We start from the raw sequence: 17,321 nt of genomic DNA on the forward strand, positions 1-17,321 counted from the left end.
GATAACTCCTTATCGTATAACCTATAGAACATGGTCATCATCTAATCACCACACTTATCTTATATGGTCAACCAGTGTACCTTTGCTGATTGCCAAGATAAGGAACATTTAAGAGTAAACAAATTTATTCATTGTGAAGTTCTACAATTTAAGTTATCAACTCAAATGATCCACTAATATGAATACTCAAGGTACAAAATGATAAAATCATTCACTAATAAACTAAACATATCATATATATGATATGGGTCTAGGACACCAACACTAACAAAAAGCAGTTGAACCGGGAGTGGATAACGTTGTGGACAGACCGTGGACAAAAGTCCGTGGATGGGAACCTTTTCTCTAACATAATATGGTGATTAGAAAAATAGTGACAATAGAGGGAATAAAGAATGTATATATAAGAATAAAAGAATATGGTAATTTAGAGGAACTAAAAATAATAGAAAAATAGATCTAGAACAAGAAAGTATATTAAAAATATAAAGGGCCAATTGACGTATTGTTAGTACTTTTATTTATTATTAATAAAGCCGGTAGTTGGCATTAAACTCGCTATCAAAATTGGGTCAATTTTTTTTTTTATTAGTTATTAAATACCAAGTCGTTAATAAAATTCAAATATATATATTTTTTAATTGCTTGACGGAAGGATAAATGACACTCATATTTAGATGATAAAGATTGCAACTATAATTTTAATTTGTACAGTTGAGAAGATATCAAATAAATGTACTTTAAAATTAGATGTACGTCATAATTACTTGAAAAGAAGCTTCAAGATCGTTGATGAAACTCGACTAGAGTGTAATAGGACTTCCAATAGTATCGCATAATTTTAGACCCAACATTTTTATTTTTACTCAATTTTAAAAATATTTTATTAAAAATAATCAGGATTTAGTCAAATTTTTAAAAATGTCCAAACTGCATATATTATTTGCGGTTTCGATTTAGAGTCCCAAACCGTGTATATTATTTGCGGTTTTTTTTTTTGCACTATAAATACGGAAGAAACTCTAACTTAACAATTTCATCGAAAACGTTTCCTCTAACTTAACAATTCCATCGAAATCGTATATATTATTCACCACACCATAATACACCTGTCCATCATACTGATTTCTACATGCTCTCAGTTTGAGAAGTTAACAATTCTATCCCGATGATATTTTGAGTAGAAACTGACACTGTTTTGAGCAGGAACGGTGGTAAAAATTTAGAACTTTGAAATAACAAACTAAATACTCTCCAAATAGTAAACTCTTAATAATTCAATAAGATTCAACAAAAAACTAAATATAGTGAGAAATGCATAACTCTTAAATAAATATGAAATCATACAACATAATCTTCAAATACAACTAAATTAAACAACATACTACTTCAAATACATAGTTTTAATATGAGCCCAACTTTGCACATTTGGTTAATATAGCAAAACATCTCCAAAAATCATGAAAATTGACTGACATTCAGTCTTGAAATCATAGAACAAGACTGCAAAGTTTCATACAAAATATCTAAACAGGTTAAGAGATATAACGTCTCAAAAATTGACCAAATTAGTAAAGGTGTGCACACAACAACAGTTTTAAATGTGTATCTATCTTTGCACAACCTCTAAATCATGAAATAATGTTTCAAAAATCATAAAAATTGAATGACATGCAGTCTTGACATCATAGAACAAGATTGTAAAGTTTCATACAAAATGTTCAAATAGATCAAAAGATATCAGATCTCAAAAATTGACCAAACTAGTAATAGAGTGTACACACCAGTAGCTCTAAAGTTTACCCTGCCTTTGCATGGCCTTTAAACCATGAAATCATGCATCAAAAATCATAAAAATTGACTGACATATAGTATTGACATCATAGAACATTACTATGAAATTTCTCCTAAAACCTTCATATAATGCATAAAGAGGGTCATAAACTTATAATGTATGTTATGTCATTTTAATAATTTTGTTTGTGCAAAATATCATTTAGGAAAAAAAAAAGGAAAGAAAAATGTTGAAGAAAAGTCATACCATGCCTTTATTTATCCCAACAAAAAAAAATACGGAAAAGCTTTGAACCTGCCCCAATGTGTCACATACATTAACTATATATTTAGCTAACAGAGATACATATGAGTTCGTAACCAGGTTTCTACCGTGCTAATCGACCAACAAATGTCTCGCCTCTGGGGAGTCAGCATGCACGGCTGATGTGGGAGCCCCAGAAATTTCTCTAAACTGCCATTCTGTTAAATAGCTTGGTCGAGAAGTGACTTTTCCGACTTCCACATGACCACTGAGAATTGACACGATGCGCGACATGGATGGCCGTTGTGAGGGAGATCCTTGGGTGCACAGTAGCGAGACACCTATCAGTCTCAGTGCTTGATCTTCATTATATGATGTGAGCTTTGGGTCTAATAACTCGAGTGCAGAATTTTTGTCGTACAAGTTCCATGCCTGTAGGATTAACAGTTTAGTTTGTATTGTTGTATTTTACATCTCTGATTTCGTTACTGTCCTTGCGCTGTTAGTTTCTCCCTTTTGTTCTGTTCTGCTAAAATAAGATTTCTTTGGCAAAGGTGAAATATTGTGCTCTGTTTTGGACAGCCTGGAATTAGGCCCAGTAGGCCGGGCTGGTTTTACCAAAATTTGTGGGCCTAATTGTTTCTGGTCATTCGTTTATGAAAAGCTAGAATTATATATGAATATGAGCATACCCAGTCAAGGAGGTATACTTGATTCGGATCTCGGTTCTCATCTGAATTTGAACGACCTGCCACAACCTCCAGTGCAAGCACGCCAAATGCAAAGACATCTGTCTTTTCTGTGAGATGGCCCATCATTGCATACTCTGGTGCTAGATATCCTCTGTTTTAAAGTAAGCAAGAAATAAACATTAATTCATCCAATTATTGATTCTTCAGAAAAAATCATATCACAGCCTGTTGTACTAATTCTACATTGAAAACCGTAAAATTTATGCTTGTTTTTACTTCTTAGTGTTCAAGAGAAAAATTAAGAAAGTATGAGAAAGAATGAATGATGGTTGTATAAAATAAATACTCCTAATCTAGTCTCACTGTGTTTATTTATTTTTATTGTTGTACGGTCAAGCACACGTATGGGTCAGCTAATTCCATCTTCCTAGGAGTGTATGTGTTGATAAGAATAAGGAGATAAATGCGAACAACAAAGTGGTATATTGTACGATTGTATTGAGAGTCATGATATAACATTTTGATTTTGAAATGGTACAGTATATGCTGGTTTTCCATATGTACAACGATAGAGTAGAGACTTACATTGTGCCAGCTACTCTAGTATTGATATGGGTCTTCTTATCATCATAAAGTTTAGCCAAACCAAAATCAGATATTTTGGGGTTAAGATCTGCATCTAGTAGTATATTACTCGCTTTAATATCTCTATGTACAATTTTGACATTGGACTTCTCATGCAGATAAGTCAGGCCACGTGCCACGCCAAGACATATTTCGAACCGAGTTGCCCAATCAAGGTACAAACTACTTTGCCCTGGAATTAAGTAGAAAAATAGAGTCAAATAAAAAATATTACTTGGGAATATTGTGGGTATCAATGAATGCCACAACCAGATAATTGAAGACAACTAGTGGAAAATTTCAAATTTAGCTAATGATCGGGCCAATTTGACAAAACTGAATTCTAATTGCACAAGTGAGAGATGAGAAAAGCTTGATTACTTGATGCTAGATTACTCAATATGAGGGTCAAGGGAGGAAAAATTGGGTAATTTGAGATTGATTGTAAACCTTAGGATTACTTAGGTTAAGTTGCATATTAGGAGTAGTTGAAGAGATTAGATTCAGGCAGAATTGTACGATTGAGATTTTAATAGAGAGCCAAGTGCTGGTTGCAAATTACAAGTTCTGTTACATACCGAAGAGGGCTTGATCTAGGCTTCTGTTTTCCAAGTATTCATAGACCAAAAGGGGTTTGTTTCCTTCAATGCAGCATCCATACAATTTTACTAGGTTTTTCTGTTGCACAGATGATATGGTGGATATTTCTGTTACAAATTGTTCTTTTCCTTGGTGCGATGTTACTGATAACTGCTTGACTGCAACAATACGGCCATCTGACAATTTTCCCTATACAATGATTTTAGGAAACAAACTCAAAACTTAGAGAAAAGACTATACCTGTTATTGTATCATTGTAAAATAAATTTGTAAAACAAAGAGATAGGTACCTTGTAAACGGGGCCATATCCACCTTGTCCAAGGATATTAGCTACATCAAATGCATCAGTAGCATCTCTCAGTTCGGCATAACTAAACACATCAGGTCTATTGATTATCCCCGATAATTCTGACAAAACAATAGAATAGGGTTACAAGCTAGGAAAAGAAATATGATTTAAATCAAATCCGACAAACCTAACCATGTCCCAGCCAATTTTATTGACCTTCTAAATATGATATGAAAATATAGCAGTATTGTACCTTTGTTTATTTCTGCAATTTTCTTCTTGCGCCTCCAAAATAGAATTGAAATTACTGTAATAAGCCCTATGACTGCTATCCCAGTTACAACCCCTAGAATCATACCCGTTTTACTTCTTCCCTTTCCTGAGCCTGGTTCCCTGTTCGAAACGGTAGGGATGAAGTCTGAAAAGTTTAACAATTGCAGAGTAAAAAAGAAGTGGGAGCTCAAGTAATTATATAACAATTGCTTTGGTAAGTTTGAAACTTTCTTTGTTCATCAACTAACGAGCCAAATATTAGTTATTATTCCAGTTTGTTTGTACCGGTAGACTGTGTCTAATATCTTATCCAATTTCCCACAAGAAAGGAGGAAGGATAGAGAGAGAGAGAGAAAGGGACTGGCAGTTGCTGCAAGGTTTACAAAAAAAAACACACACACAAAGAGAGAGAGAGAGAGACCAAAAGGAGAAACACTTATAGCTGAGATGGCAGGACCATAATAGCCTTGGGTTGGCACGCAACAAGTGCCTTTGCCAGCCCAAAAGAAATGAATTTCCATAAAATTATCTGTAACTGGTACAGTATAGTTTTTCACAACTGCTGCAAAGGAATTTCCACCGGCCTCTCTTCTTATATCAAAATTTTTTTCTTTTAGAACTCCCTACAACAATTAGTTAAAAATGCATAAAACAAATTGGTCAAAAATAAGGAAGTATAAGTATATAAGATATAAGAACAGTTTCATGTCCTTTCTCTATTCCCAAATTACCAAAACTGGCTTGCTTTTTTACAGATATGGGGTTTTGTACTAATCTCTCTAAAAAGAATTAAGCTTTGTATAAGCACAGAGGACAAACAACACAGTGTCTGTATAAATGCTAATTATAAATTTGTTTTATGCTAATAGAAAATATTTACAGCCTGAATTAAAAAATAAAACTACACCTAAACAAACAATAGAGACCAAAACCAGAAGTATGGTACGGGGAGGTATGAGCTGTCATGATACCAGTATGCCAGTAGCAAACAATTATTTCCCATTTTTTCTATTATTACCTGTAATTTCAGTTTTTCATTGTTGCTATGCAGGAAGGTACCGACATCATATTTTAAAAAAGTTAGATTGCACAAACCTGGATATAGATATCAAAAATCCTTCTCCCTACACTCTGCCAAACAGGTGGGGGTGGATTTGGGTATGCAATCTCAGCAAATTGAAGCTTAACGGTATAGTTTCCATTTTCAAGACCGAACCCATAATATCTCAAAGAAGAAGGTGACATTCGTGAATTCTTAAATAAGTCAGATTTTAGCTTATTTTGGTCTTGAGGTTGAACTCCAATTATGTAAGTAGTATTGGGTGCTTCTGCAAATGCCCCCACATTGCTTACCCCCCATCGAGTTGCACCTGAAAATAAATAACAAACAAATAAAAGAAGGAACAAATAATTACAAAATTGCAAATATTTTACAGTTCGCCAGTTTGTTTCTGTTTGTATGAATTTTACTGTACTTGAAGAGACCGAAAGGCCAGACTGTAATCCTTGTACAAAGTATATAAATTTGCTATGAAATGTATTATTATCCATGTACTTCTGAATTGTCTTTTGTGAGGACAGTACTTTGTTTCGATTTGTACCGGCACATGCAATGATAGAGTTGTATCTTTGGATGGGCTGCATTACATACTATTAAAAGTTTTTGAATGAGTAGCTCATCCCGAAGCACGATCAAGTTATGGGAGGACTGATTACTATTTTTGATATATATTGGCTATAAAGTACTTGCTCCCCTTTTAATGCATATCACATACATGACTGAGAGCGTTTGGTATCGGGACTGAGGAGGCTCCAGCCCCTCCATGTCCCTCTAAATATCCCTGAGCAATGCTAGTATGGTATCAGACAATGGCCATGTATGGGTATAGAGAACATACGTGTCACATAATATGAAGCGGCTGCAAGGTTGGCGTTATCTGGTTGGTACATGATCCCATCTTTAGTCAAGGATGTCGGTCCGCCACATCTTATTGCGAAAGATGAATCTGAATTGTGTCTTTCTCATAAGTTTACTGGTTTAGAAGAGATATGTGCATAATAATCACACGTAGAGAGAGAGAGAGAGAGGGTTACAAATAGGAGAGCCCTTGTGACAGGGTATATCTCGCTGAAGGCATTCTAAACCAGAAGGCAGGATACTACAATTTATAATTTTTAAAGAACTTAGTAAATATGGAAAGTGAAACAAATAAATGAATAAAATCAATCAATCATCATATGTAAAATTAGGAAAAAGAAAAATAGTATTGTAGATACCTGCTATTGGAGCTCCCTATGATGAAGTTGTTCGCGACCAAATTACTTCACAGAAAAAAAAGAAGAAAAAAAAGAAGACTTCTTTTCAATAAACTTAATTGAATAACTAAATAACCAGTCCTATTACAGATAGAGCTGTATTCTATGGCTATTTGTGATTAAAATTAAGGGAACTGACAGAAATAATAATTTAATTTGGATAATGAAACTTTTTATTGGAGGATCGAACCATCAGTAATAGAAATTCTAAAACAAATCCTATGAAAAAAGAAAGGACCCTAGGAGATGTGAGAAAACTTACAGTTGCAAATTATCATTTCTAGTAACCCAAGAAGGGAAAGTTCCTGAAAGTTGATTGTACGACAAATCTCTACGAAGAAGAAACAGAAGAAAAATTAAATTATTATACAGGTTGTTACGTCCAGGGACGGAAATAAAATTGAAATATTTGAAGGACAAATTTGAGAAATTTAAATTATAGGGGGGGGGGGGGGGGATTACATCTAAATTTCATGAATATTCACTTGTATTTTTTATTTATTTCTGAAATAGCGTATAGATCAAATTTGAACTGATTTAAAAAAAAAAAATTGTTCTCTCGTGAAAAAATTTAAAATATTTAACAGCAAAATTTTAATGGTTTTATGATGAATGACCAATCGATTTTTCAATTGGCTCAAAACATCCTATCTAAATCAATAAGAATACATCTATAAGATTAGTTTTTTAATATGAACTAATATCTTTGATAAAAAAAATATGTATTATCAAAAGTTAGATATATGCTAGAATTGTATCCAAATATTTTATTTCACGTTAAAGCAAACAGAGCAAAGCAAAATAGAAAAGCAAACAAGAGCACACATATTGAGGAGGGAAGGGCTTTTTTGAGATGGCAAGCCGCCACTGATGCTATTGTTTCCTAGAAATCTGTGCCGAAACAAATAAACATATATATTAAAACTACAAAAATAAAATAAGAACTTTTTGAAAATTTAAACCAATTAAACAGGAAAGAGAACTCTTACAAGTAATTGAGAGTGCTTAAACTGAAAAGAGACTGTGGCACCTCACCGGTTATATTGTTAAAACTCAAATCTCTGTAAGAAAAATGAAGTACAAAATAAATAATCACAAGAAAAAACTTGAAGGTTTCAGTTTTGTTAAAAGAACTAAAAGAATTTTTGAATTCATACAATTTCTGCAATTTTTGGTATTTAGAGAAATCTACCGGGAGAGTATCTGATATCTTGCAGTTCCTTAAGATTCTGCAAGGTAAACTTTGAGATTAGCATGCCGGAGGAACTCTATACAGTATATTAATAGCATGTGCTGAGAGAGATTGAACTGAATTGAAACACATACAAAGTGCTCAAAGATGTCATGTTGCTGATAAAATCCAACGTTGAGCTAGCATCGCTTGTTATGTCCCCAATCCGTCTTCATTCGAACACATATGCACACACGCACACAGATAAGTAAATAACATACTGTATTTGTAATAGTGACTTGTAAAAAAAAACTGTTGTTTATTAAAACTTCAACCTCCAAGAAACTTACAGACTAGTTAACTGAACCAGGTTTGAAAGACTTGATGGAATTGGCCCTTCAAAAGAATTTCCTTGAAACCGCCTGAAATTTTGAACACTTAATTTGTTAGAATACTTGCTTTGTCAAAACATCTTAGGTACCAAAATAAGAACAGATATAGTAATACAGCTTGCATTTCTGCGGTAGATAGTTAAGGTCATTGACAAGCTTTGAATTAATTTCATGGGGGGGGAAATTTAGTGTCTCAGCTTGAGTATTCTCTGTCAGATTTCTCAGGTTACGTTTTAAGTGTAGGTGCAATCTACTTTGAACTTCTGATGAATCACATTTTATGTCCACGTGGGTTTCGCATCATTCAGGTCCAATTCAGTCAAGTTTTCATTATTCAATTATAGAAATAATAGGGTTAGCTTAAGGTTCAAATTCAGATCTAGGACTTTGCCATTTTTCTGTATGTTTAAAAAATTGTTTTTTTAACCAGACATGATGGCAATTCTTTGCTTATCACAGAGTTAGAGAAAGAGAGAGAGCATACAATTCTTGCAATGATGTCCAGCTGGTACCAATGTAGTCAGGTATTTTTCCAGTAAAAGTGCAATCTGATGCTCGCCTAGAAATGATAAATGACACTTATTATCATACAATCAAAAATAACAAAATTTAAACAATAAAAATATTTTAGAGAAATTACAGGATCTTCATGTTCTTAAGATTAGTTAGAGTTTTTGGTAATTCACCGCTGAGACCAGAACTAGCCATATAGCTGCAAAACATAGAAATTATGTTATTATTTGTATTATAGTGTTTCTTTCTTTCATGTAACTAGAAAAAAATATATAAGATATCACAAAAAAATATATGAAAAAAACTTAACAGTTGTTGAAGACTTGTTAAGTTCCCGAATTCGTCTGGTACCGAGCCACTGAAGTTGTTAGGTCCCATTCCCCTGCAATAGGATAAATTAAAATTAATGGAATTAAATAAATTATTTAGTTGTGGGACTTAAAAGTTTTTTTGTGGTTTCTTTTCTCAACTAGGAAAGAGAAATCTTACAGTGATATGAGGTTTTGAAGGTTGCCTAATTCCTTTGGAATTGTACCCGACAAAGCATTGGTGCCAAAGTTTCTGGTATTTGGGATGTCAAGAGAAAACGATTATATATAAAGAAGTTTAAAATTCTTCTTTTAGAAATACATTCTTAATTTATCTAAAAAGTATCATTTACATGTATTGCATGGGAGTCATGTTCCCCACGAATGCAGGTATAGGACCCGTTAAATAATTTTGGCCCAAGTTCCTGAAATGTCAATAAAGCTGAATTCTTACAACATGATACAAAACAAACACCAATATAAATACAGATATAATTTAAACATGATTAAGATATTAAAATATACTTTCTGCATTTTCAATTTAAAAAAACAGATTCAAATTTGGAGCAAATGGGATTGCAGACATAAAGATATGTCTCTGGTTGGTCACCATATATCCTAACGGGGACACGTCCAATGGGTATCGGACCAAATCGGCCGATGTATGTTCAGATCTATCCGATTTGTATCAAGTATTTGTGTGGATCAAGCGCATGTGATTATGTGAATCATTAATGATTGGACGGTTCTGAACGGGCATTGGACCGATTTGGGTCCCATGCCCATTCTGATGCTAGAAACACCAAGTATATGGAGCAGAAAGGGAAGAGCAACTACAACTATAAGAGAAATAGAAAAAAAGAAAGGATAATTAGCAAACTTTATTACAAGTCAGAAAGGTAGGTCAGAACTTGAAGCTCATCTGGTATAGTTCCCACCACATTCAACGCATACACTCTCCTGTGTTAATTCCAAGAGAAAAGAAAAGAAAAATGTAAAATATGAAACAAATATATATTAATTGAATCAATTCTTAAGAAAAGTTAAAACAAAACAATGCATAAACACTAAAACAAAAATATTAAATATGTTTTTTGGAATGAAATTCAGAAAATAGTCCCAATTTACTTGACTTCAAATATAATCTGAACTGACCAATCTAAATGTTGCAAACGGCATATTAGCTCTATTTTCTAAAATTTGCAGAAATCTCGAATGATTCTTACAACTGTATAAAATTTAATATTCATTCAAATCATAAAAAGACAACATTCTTACAATTAATTTATTTTTAAACTATTTTTAATCCGTTGAATGAAAATGAAAGAGAATTTGACCAAATTTTTGGTGTAAAGCGTGACCAAAGTCAATGAGCAGAATTCAACCTCGTAAGTTGGTGTAATAAGGATTCATTAATCAGATAGCTAAACTTTGCAAGTTACTTAATTAACATATTTCGAACATGAGCAATTTCAAATGAAGCAGACTCTAGAATCTAGATTTCTAAATATTCGACCTAATTTAAATAGACATGTATAATTTGGATAAACTTACAACTTGACAATGTGGCATGTTTTGTTGGAGTCGTAGGTGCAGCGACACTTGATTCCTGGGTTGAAGTTTGGGTTGTTGTCGATATCTGTGGAGTCTATAGCCCACCCGCTACACGGTTCGCCACTTATATTCCAATTGGAATTAGCCTTCTTTCCCCACCTCCCCAATATGGCATTCAACGCAGCCACTGTAGCGAATAAAAATAATAAAGAAAATATAAAAGATAAGGTATTTTGCGGCGTTTACATGTAGGGTGGCGTATTTTGAGGGCAACAATTAAGTTATTAAGAAATACAATTTCATTCTCTTTAAATTCTTTCTTATTTTTGTTTTTAATTAAATATCGCTATAAATTAAGAAATTAAATAGACAAAGTAATTCTCATATAAACAGTGTAGCATAAAAGGAAAATTTTAATATTTTTGATAGGGTAGTGATTATATATATGGAAATTGTTTGGACTTTTGAGTGTCGTAAATTCAATTTGATAACTTTTGTTGATCTTGTAAAAAAAAAAGAATCATATCCTCATTTGATTTCATTGATTACTGCCCATAATAATTTTGTAACACTCATATAACATAGAAAAAAGAGTGAGTCTATGGTACTATGCATAGCACGATTTGGTCCGTAACACAAATCAATATTTTTATTTTCAAAATTATAATGCTCAATCTCATATGAATATGTACTTGCAAATCGAATTTTATATTATTTATATTTTTTTTACTATTTTTAAAAGTAGATAGAAAAACAATGTTTTCGGATGGTCCAGAATTTTCATATAAAAAATATATATATAAAATTCGGTCTACAAGTACATATTCATATGAGAATTATTTTGAACAGTTCGGAACGATCGTTAGAATTTTAAAAATAAAAATATTAATTAGATTACGAACCAACTTGTAATATGCATAATATCATAGACTCACTCTAGAAAAAATAGCTCAAAATATTGAAGCTTTGAAATCAAAGTAATCAAAGTTGAAAAACAAAATAAAGCAAACAAAGGGCCTGTGAGTAACAAATAAAGTACTGGTAAAGCGCCGAAAAAAGAAAAAAAAAACTGAGAAATATGTAGATCTTGTTTTTGATCGAGCTGTTAGGATCTCTTCCTACATTTGTAGTACCTCATGAGCTAGTTTTTTTGTGTTCTTTGTTTCTCTCATGGTGACAAATTAATTATTTGGATTTGGTTCGGCAGATCAAAGTTTCGTAATTTGAAAATAATTTAAGTATAATTCGGGAATAATTCGAAATTATCTAGACTAGAGATCTCAATTCCACAAAGGAGAAAAAAAAATTACGAATAGTTCGTAAAATTCATAAAATTCATAAAATTCGCAAATAATTCAGTCAAAATTCGTTCTTCTTTATAAAAGAAAACATTAGACTCCAAAACCAAAATAAAATAAAGCAAAAAAGAGAACATAAAATATTGAAATAAACAAAGAATCAAATTTCTGTTTTCAGCCTAAATAAGCCTACGGACTTCAAATAAAAATAAAATAAAATTATGTTTTCAATATCTAGCAATTTGTTTCTACTTTTAACATGTTATTAACTTTTCTAATTGTAGCAGATTTTAATTAGAAACAAAAAAAAAAATAGGAAGGTTTTTAAGAAGAACAAAAATGGTACATAGAAATATATTTATATTACATGCATGAATATAAGAATTATCCTGAGAAAAAAAAGAAAAAAGATATATTTTTAATTATCTTGTAAATTGAGGATAATTTTTTATTTAAAAAATAATAAATAAAGAGGTAGAGAAATAGAAAGAATTGCGGGGCTTGTAAGACTCGTAGAAATATTGCGATCATTGATCCTGATCCAAATATATTTTGTTTATTTCCCACATCTTGAGAATCCGCTAAGATCCACTGCCACAGAAGATTCATTATTGTTTGGATCGAGACCAATGAGTTAGATCCAAATTAGAGTGAAATTATGTGAAATCAAACAAGGATTTTTAGGTTATTTCTCTTAGTTTAAGTTTATTCCAGCAAAAATATTTGAATTTGGTTAAGAAATGGTGAATTTTTTTTTTTTATATAGAGAGAAAACCATGGAAGAAAAAAAAAAGAGGAGTTTGGATCAGAGAAGGAAGAAGAAAGATATGGCAGCATTCGATTTTATTGGCTCTGATCTAAACAACGTTGCTTTTCTGTGGAAGCAGATTTGTATCTCCTCAAGATGTGCAAAATGAAAAATAAAAAAATTTGGATCGGAACTAATGAGTCCGATCCAAAGTTTTGGATTGAAATTAATGATATTGATATTTCTATTTTCCTAACTCTTTTTTCTTTTAATATATTTCTATAAAATAAAAGATTCTCCAAATGAGTTATGCCATAAATAAAACGCATGTCATTTTAGGTTTGTGTGTGAACGTGTTTTCGTAATTTTCTTATGTATTATTCAACACTGTTAAATGAACCGCAGACAAGTTTAAGTTCCTACTTCCTCCACCGTAGTTACGATTTTATTCGGTTGACTCAAATAAATGTAAAACCTTCATTTTAAATTAGACATTTCAGATCAAAGCTGAATCAGTACCTACCAAAGTCGTGAAGGAAATAAAGTCAATTGGTTTATATTAAAAAATTCTTGGGATGGAACCATTGAATTTTAGTAAAAATATGAGCATTCATTTGTCCTTGGGGGTGAAGAAAACAAAGTCAAATTTTTTAATATCCTCGGTCGTTGTCGTAAAAATATTGTCCCGTAAATTTGACAAAATAAAAATTTCAACTTCCCTTACCTACTAACTGATGTAACAGAAGAGGACCTAACTAATTAATGATGTATCCATAATTCAAATTAAGGGATCGATGTGATATAATTAATACATAAAAAATAGTTTCTCCACCACTAACAAGTACAAAAATTTGGAACGGTCTTATACTACGCAATCTGAATGTCACGCTGAACTCATGCTCCATAATTTGTGGGAGCCCACCCTCCCCCGCCCCGAATTCACATCCTCTCCAATACCTAATAAGGGAATCTTTTACAATTACTAGATCTGAACCGTACTTTTTAACTTGGCACGAATCTCAAAGCCCAAAAATACAGCCCCCTACAGTGACCCGAATCCCAAGCTGATTGAGATTTAATCTCAAACCGTAAAGTAAGTGATCATCTGCAATATCTGTGCAATACCTGAGAGGATACGGATTCCCCCCTCTGCAATATCTGTGCAATACCTGTGCAATACCTGAGTTATTTTAATTAGGAGATCCGATTTTTCCCCTTGGTGCACGGATTTAACTAACTAATTACATTAGAAAAAAAACTTCATGCATAAACTTACAAAACGATGAAATCATTGGTAAACAATGGATAATTGTTTTGAAAAAAAAAAAAAAAAAAGTGTCACGATTGGTACAATTGCTTACAAAAGTATATAGATGGAATTTATAAAAGAGAAGGGTTATTGTGTTTTTCGTCCCTCTGTCTCCCTTTTTTATTTTTGTTTTTAAAGTCTAAATTGTTGATTCGGACTACTTGACATGATCTTCATATTAAAATGTACTTACAATCATTTTTTTTTTATTTTTAGATAAGTACAAAATTATTGTTTGTAACCATTCAAAAACAGTGTTTTTGCATCTAGTTTTGTATAATTATCATTAATTCATCATAGTAAAAATTCCTTTTGAAATATTTGATATTACTAATTTTTCTTCTATTTTTGTAGATAGGAACCAATAATCTACATCGATCAAAGATGTATTAAAAAAATGTTTATAAAGCCCTATAAATTTTATAATAATATGAAGGAAAGTGAAAGTCTAGTCTAAAACAGGGAAAAAAAAAATAACACACCGCCCCTTTCCCTTCCCCGTGCCCCTCTGATCCCTTCAAAATAAGAGAAAAAAACAAAACAAAAAAACTAAGTTGGCTTTATGTATATATTCCTTGTAAAATTGATCAGGGGAATTATTGAGTGACTAATTAAAGAGATCAAATCCTTTTCAAACAAGAGATATGATAACAACAAAGACGATATTGCATTTGTATATCATTGTATGTGCACTTATAAAAAAATTATTTAAGGAAGAGTAATTCAACTGGTTTAGACTTCTCAATTAGAGTTATATAGGGCTTCTAGTAATAAAAAAGATTTTTTTTTTGAAATAGAACCAAACTTGAATATTTCAACGAAACAAGCAAATTGGACTTAGTTTTTATAAAAAATAGTTTCACCGATTATGTGGATTGGCATGGAGGCAGTTTACTATGCTTACTTTGTATGCAGTGGAACAAATACTTTTTTACCTTCACCAATCCACGTGATCGGTGGAGCTGTTTTTCATAAAAACAAAATTCACTGTGTTTATTTCGTTGAAATGTTTAAGTTTAATTTGGTTCTATTTAAAAAAAAATTAATAAAAACAGGAAGAATTTTTGATAAGATAACTCCAGCCATCAAATTTTGAAAATCTTTTTCTTGTCGGAAAATATTTTGTTAACTATTGCTATTCTAGAAGAAGCTATTAAATGTCTAAGTACCTATGATTAAAGATTCTAATCCAAATTTAGTTGGTCTTGCTTAAAGAAAGATTTTCAGTACATAATGAAGCAAAATCATGTAATAATCTTAATTTATGTCAATTTTTGCAAAAGACGTACACCTGATTGCTGCCCTTTTTCGTAATATTTATATATGTTCCTCTTTTAGTACAAAGTTAGAATACAAGAGTACGTAATAGATTTACAGATGCAACACACCTTCAGTTGGGGGCGTAGCTTGAGCGGTTGCTGGTGTAGCATTAGATATTATCAGGAGGCATAGTACTAGGAACAGCGCAAATGGAGAGTACAGCATTCCCAACATTTCTCTCCCTGATCTCTTTCTTTGAGCGCCTGTATGTGTATGATTAATACAAAGTGGTTTAAACTTTAAAGGTATATAAAGCTGTATAAGTTTGGATGGAGAGGACTAGAGGGCGGAAGGGAACGGGCCGGAGGGAAAGAATTTCTATGGAAGGAGCGCAATATACAGAAGACTGTTCAACGGGAAGAGTAAAACAGTTAATTGCAGGACCAAGCAAAACAAGACATTAGGAATTGGAGTGTCTAGGGATACGGCTATGTGTGTATGCGGGGTACCAATTAAGTAGGTAGTTAAGGTGGTGTGGAACTGGAACATGTAATTAAATAAATACTGTAATTATATATGGGTGATTTTGTAAATAACTTTTTATCAATGGAATTGTCAGCTTGCTCATGACTTTCAAAAAAAAAAATATTTTATAGGAGAACGATGTTAATGGAGAGGTTATCCTTTTAAGAGAAATTTAGATATATCCCCATCATAACTTGCTTAATTAGATATTCACCCATCAAAAATTTGAAAATTAGTTATTTGACATCTAAACATAGCTATTTTATTAATATACCCATTCTAAATTTTTTTCACTGTAAAATTCATATTAATATTAATAAAATAAATATTTGACAATTTTACTCTTAAAGAATTCTTTCATCTTTCTTCCCTCTTCGTAAGCTTCACCCTGCGCCATGGCTACGCTCTTGCTTTACCCTTTCCCTGCTCGCGTTGCACGCCTGATATCACCTTGCTGCCTATTTTAAACCCCACAGAAGCCTCGCTGCCAGTGCTTCTCTCGAGAATAATAAAGGAACTGGTGGTTCATGGGTCAGCCCTGACTAGCTCACCTCGCTGTCCCGAACTATCTCTCCACGCACGACAACTCGGACATCCCAATCGCCAATGCAAAGCTGGATGATGTGTCAGACTTGCTTGGTGAGGCCCTCTTCCTGCCATTGTACAAGTGGATGATGGAGAATGGCCCGGTGCACCGACTGGCAGCTGAGCCCCACAATTTCGTGGTCGTGACCCTGCTATTACTAGCAAACTGGCATCAGACAGTGAAGACCTTTCATGTTTGGTGCATGTCAAACATTTTTGCATGACTTATATATTATTATTTTGTATACAATACAATGATTTGTGCATAAATGTACTATTTCCGTATACCATGTACTTTATGATTGTGCATCATTAAACTGGTGTTTACAATAATTATTTGTAGAATTTTGATTTTTGAAATTAATGGCAAAAGGACACATGACGTTGGGCTATGCTTTTGGAGCTTCTAAGGGAGGCATGATTTGTTTCTGGGAGCGGGGGGTGTCCGATGCCCATCGGACCAGGGCCCGTCCGATGAGCAGTATCAAACGTTGGATTGCATCAATTTTCGCACTAACTTGATTAACGAATCACCCTCAATCTAACTGGTTTTATCAATTGTAGACCCGATTAGCTCATTAAACCCACTAAAAGATTCTCTCTCCCTTTTGTCTCTTCATCTCTCCTTCTCTTGTCGGTGTCGCCTGCGTTCTCTCTCCCTCGCACTGCGCATATTTCGCCTGCTCTTTCCGTCGCGCTTCTCTCTCTCCCGCGTTCCTCGCTCTTTCTGATACCTCCGAGTGGCGTGCTCTTGCTCCCTCGCTCCTTCGCGTGCTCTCTCTCCCATGGATTCAGAATCGCAACCACTGCTTCACCCGCCACTCG

General features: G+C 33.0%; 1 protein-coding gene across 2 annotated transcripts; it reads right to left on the reverse strand.

Annotated features, from left to right (window-relative positions):
• Nucleotides 1-1,933: 1,933 nt before the first annotated feature.
• LOC144569833 (putative LRR receptor-like serine/threonine-protein kinase At1g56130) lies at nucleotides 1,934-15,714 on the reverse strand. 2 transcript variants are annotated; one of them, XM_078320308.1, is made up of 25 exons: nucleotides 15,515-15,714; nucleotides 10,772-10,958; nucleotides 10,106-10,177; nucleotides 9,571-9,642; nucleotides 9,399-9,470; nucleotides 9,220-9,291; nucleotides 9,037-9,108; nucleotides 8,881-8,955; nucleotides 8,355-8,426; nucleotides 8,160-8,234; nucleotides 7,991-8,062; nucleotides 7,823-7,894; nucleotides 7,659-7,724; nucleotides 7,096-7,164; nucleotides 6,795-6,839; nucleotides 6,612-6,676; nucleotides 6,416-6,523; nucleotides 5,613-5,887; nucleotides 4,939-5,140; nucleotides 4,498-4,662; nucleotides 4,245-4,363; nucleotides 3,933-4,143; nucleotides 3,316-3,547; nucleotides 2,731-2,881; nucleotides 1,934-2,470 (listed from the first exon to the last, which is right to left on the reverse strand). In XM_078320308.1, exons 1-25 carry the CDS (start codon nucleotides 15,618-15,620, stop codon nucleotides 2,171-2,173), a joined length of 3,027 nt encoding a protein of 1,008 aa, XP_078176434.1. In that variant the 5' UTR covers nucleotides 15,621-15,714; the 3' UTR covers nucleotides 1,934-2,170. The 2 variants fall into 2 exon arrangements, with proteins under 2 accessions (XP_078176434.1, XP_078176435.1); XM_078320309.1 differs by lacking the exon at nucleotides 10,106-10,177.
• Nucleotides 15,715-17,321: the final 1,607 nt, after the last annotated feature.

Source organism: Carex rostrata, chromosome 18 (genome assembly GCF_964058835.1).
Source record: "Carex rostrata chromosome 18, lpCarRost1.2, whole genome shotgun sequence".
Lineage (NCBI taxonomy): Eukaryota > Viridiplantae > Streptophyta > Magnoliopsida > Poales > Cyperaceae > Carex > Carex rostrata.

What these genes read in the sequence shown, in the direction of transcription:
- LOC144569833 (XM_078320308.1), bottom strand. Translation starts at nt 15,620, where the DNA reads ATGTTGGGAATGCTGTACTCTCCATTTGCGCTGTTCCTAGTACTATGC. An exon ending in CGCTTCATATTATGTGACAC is followed by an intron (nt 5,888 to 6,415) that starts GTATGTTCTCTA and finishes ATTTATTTTCAG; the next exon opens with GTGCAACTCGATGGGGGGTA. An exon ending in GATATGGCCCCGTTTACAAG is followed by an intron (nt 4,144 to 4,244) that starts GTACCTATCTCT and finishes ATCATTGTATAG; the next exon opens with GGAAAATTGTCAGATGGCCG.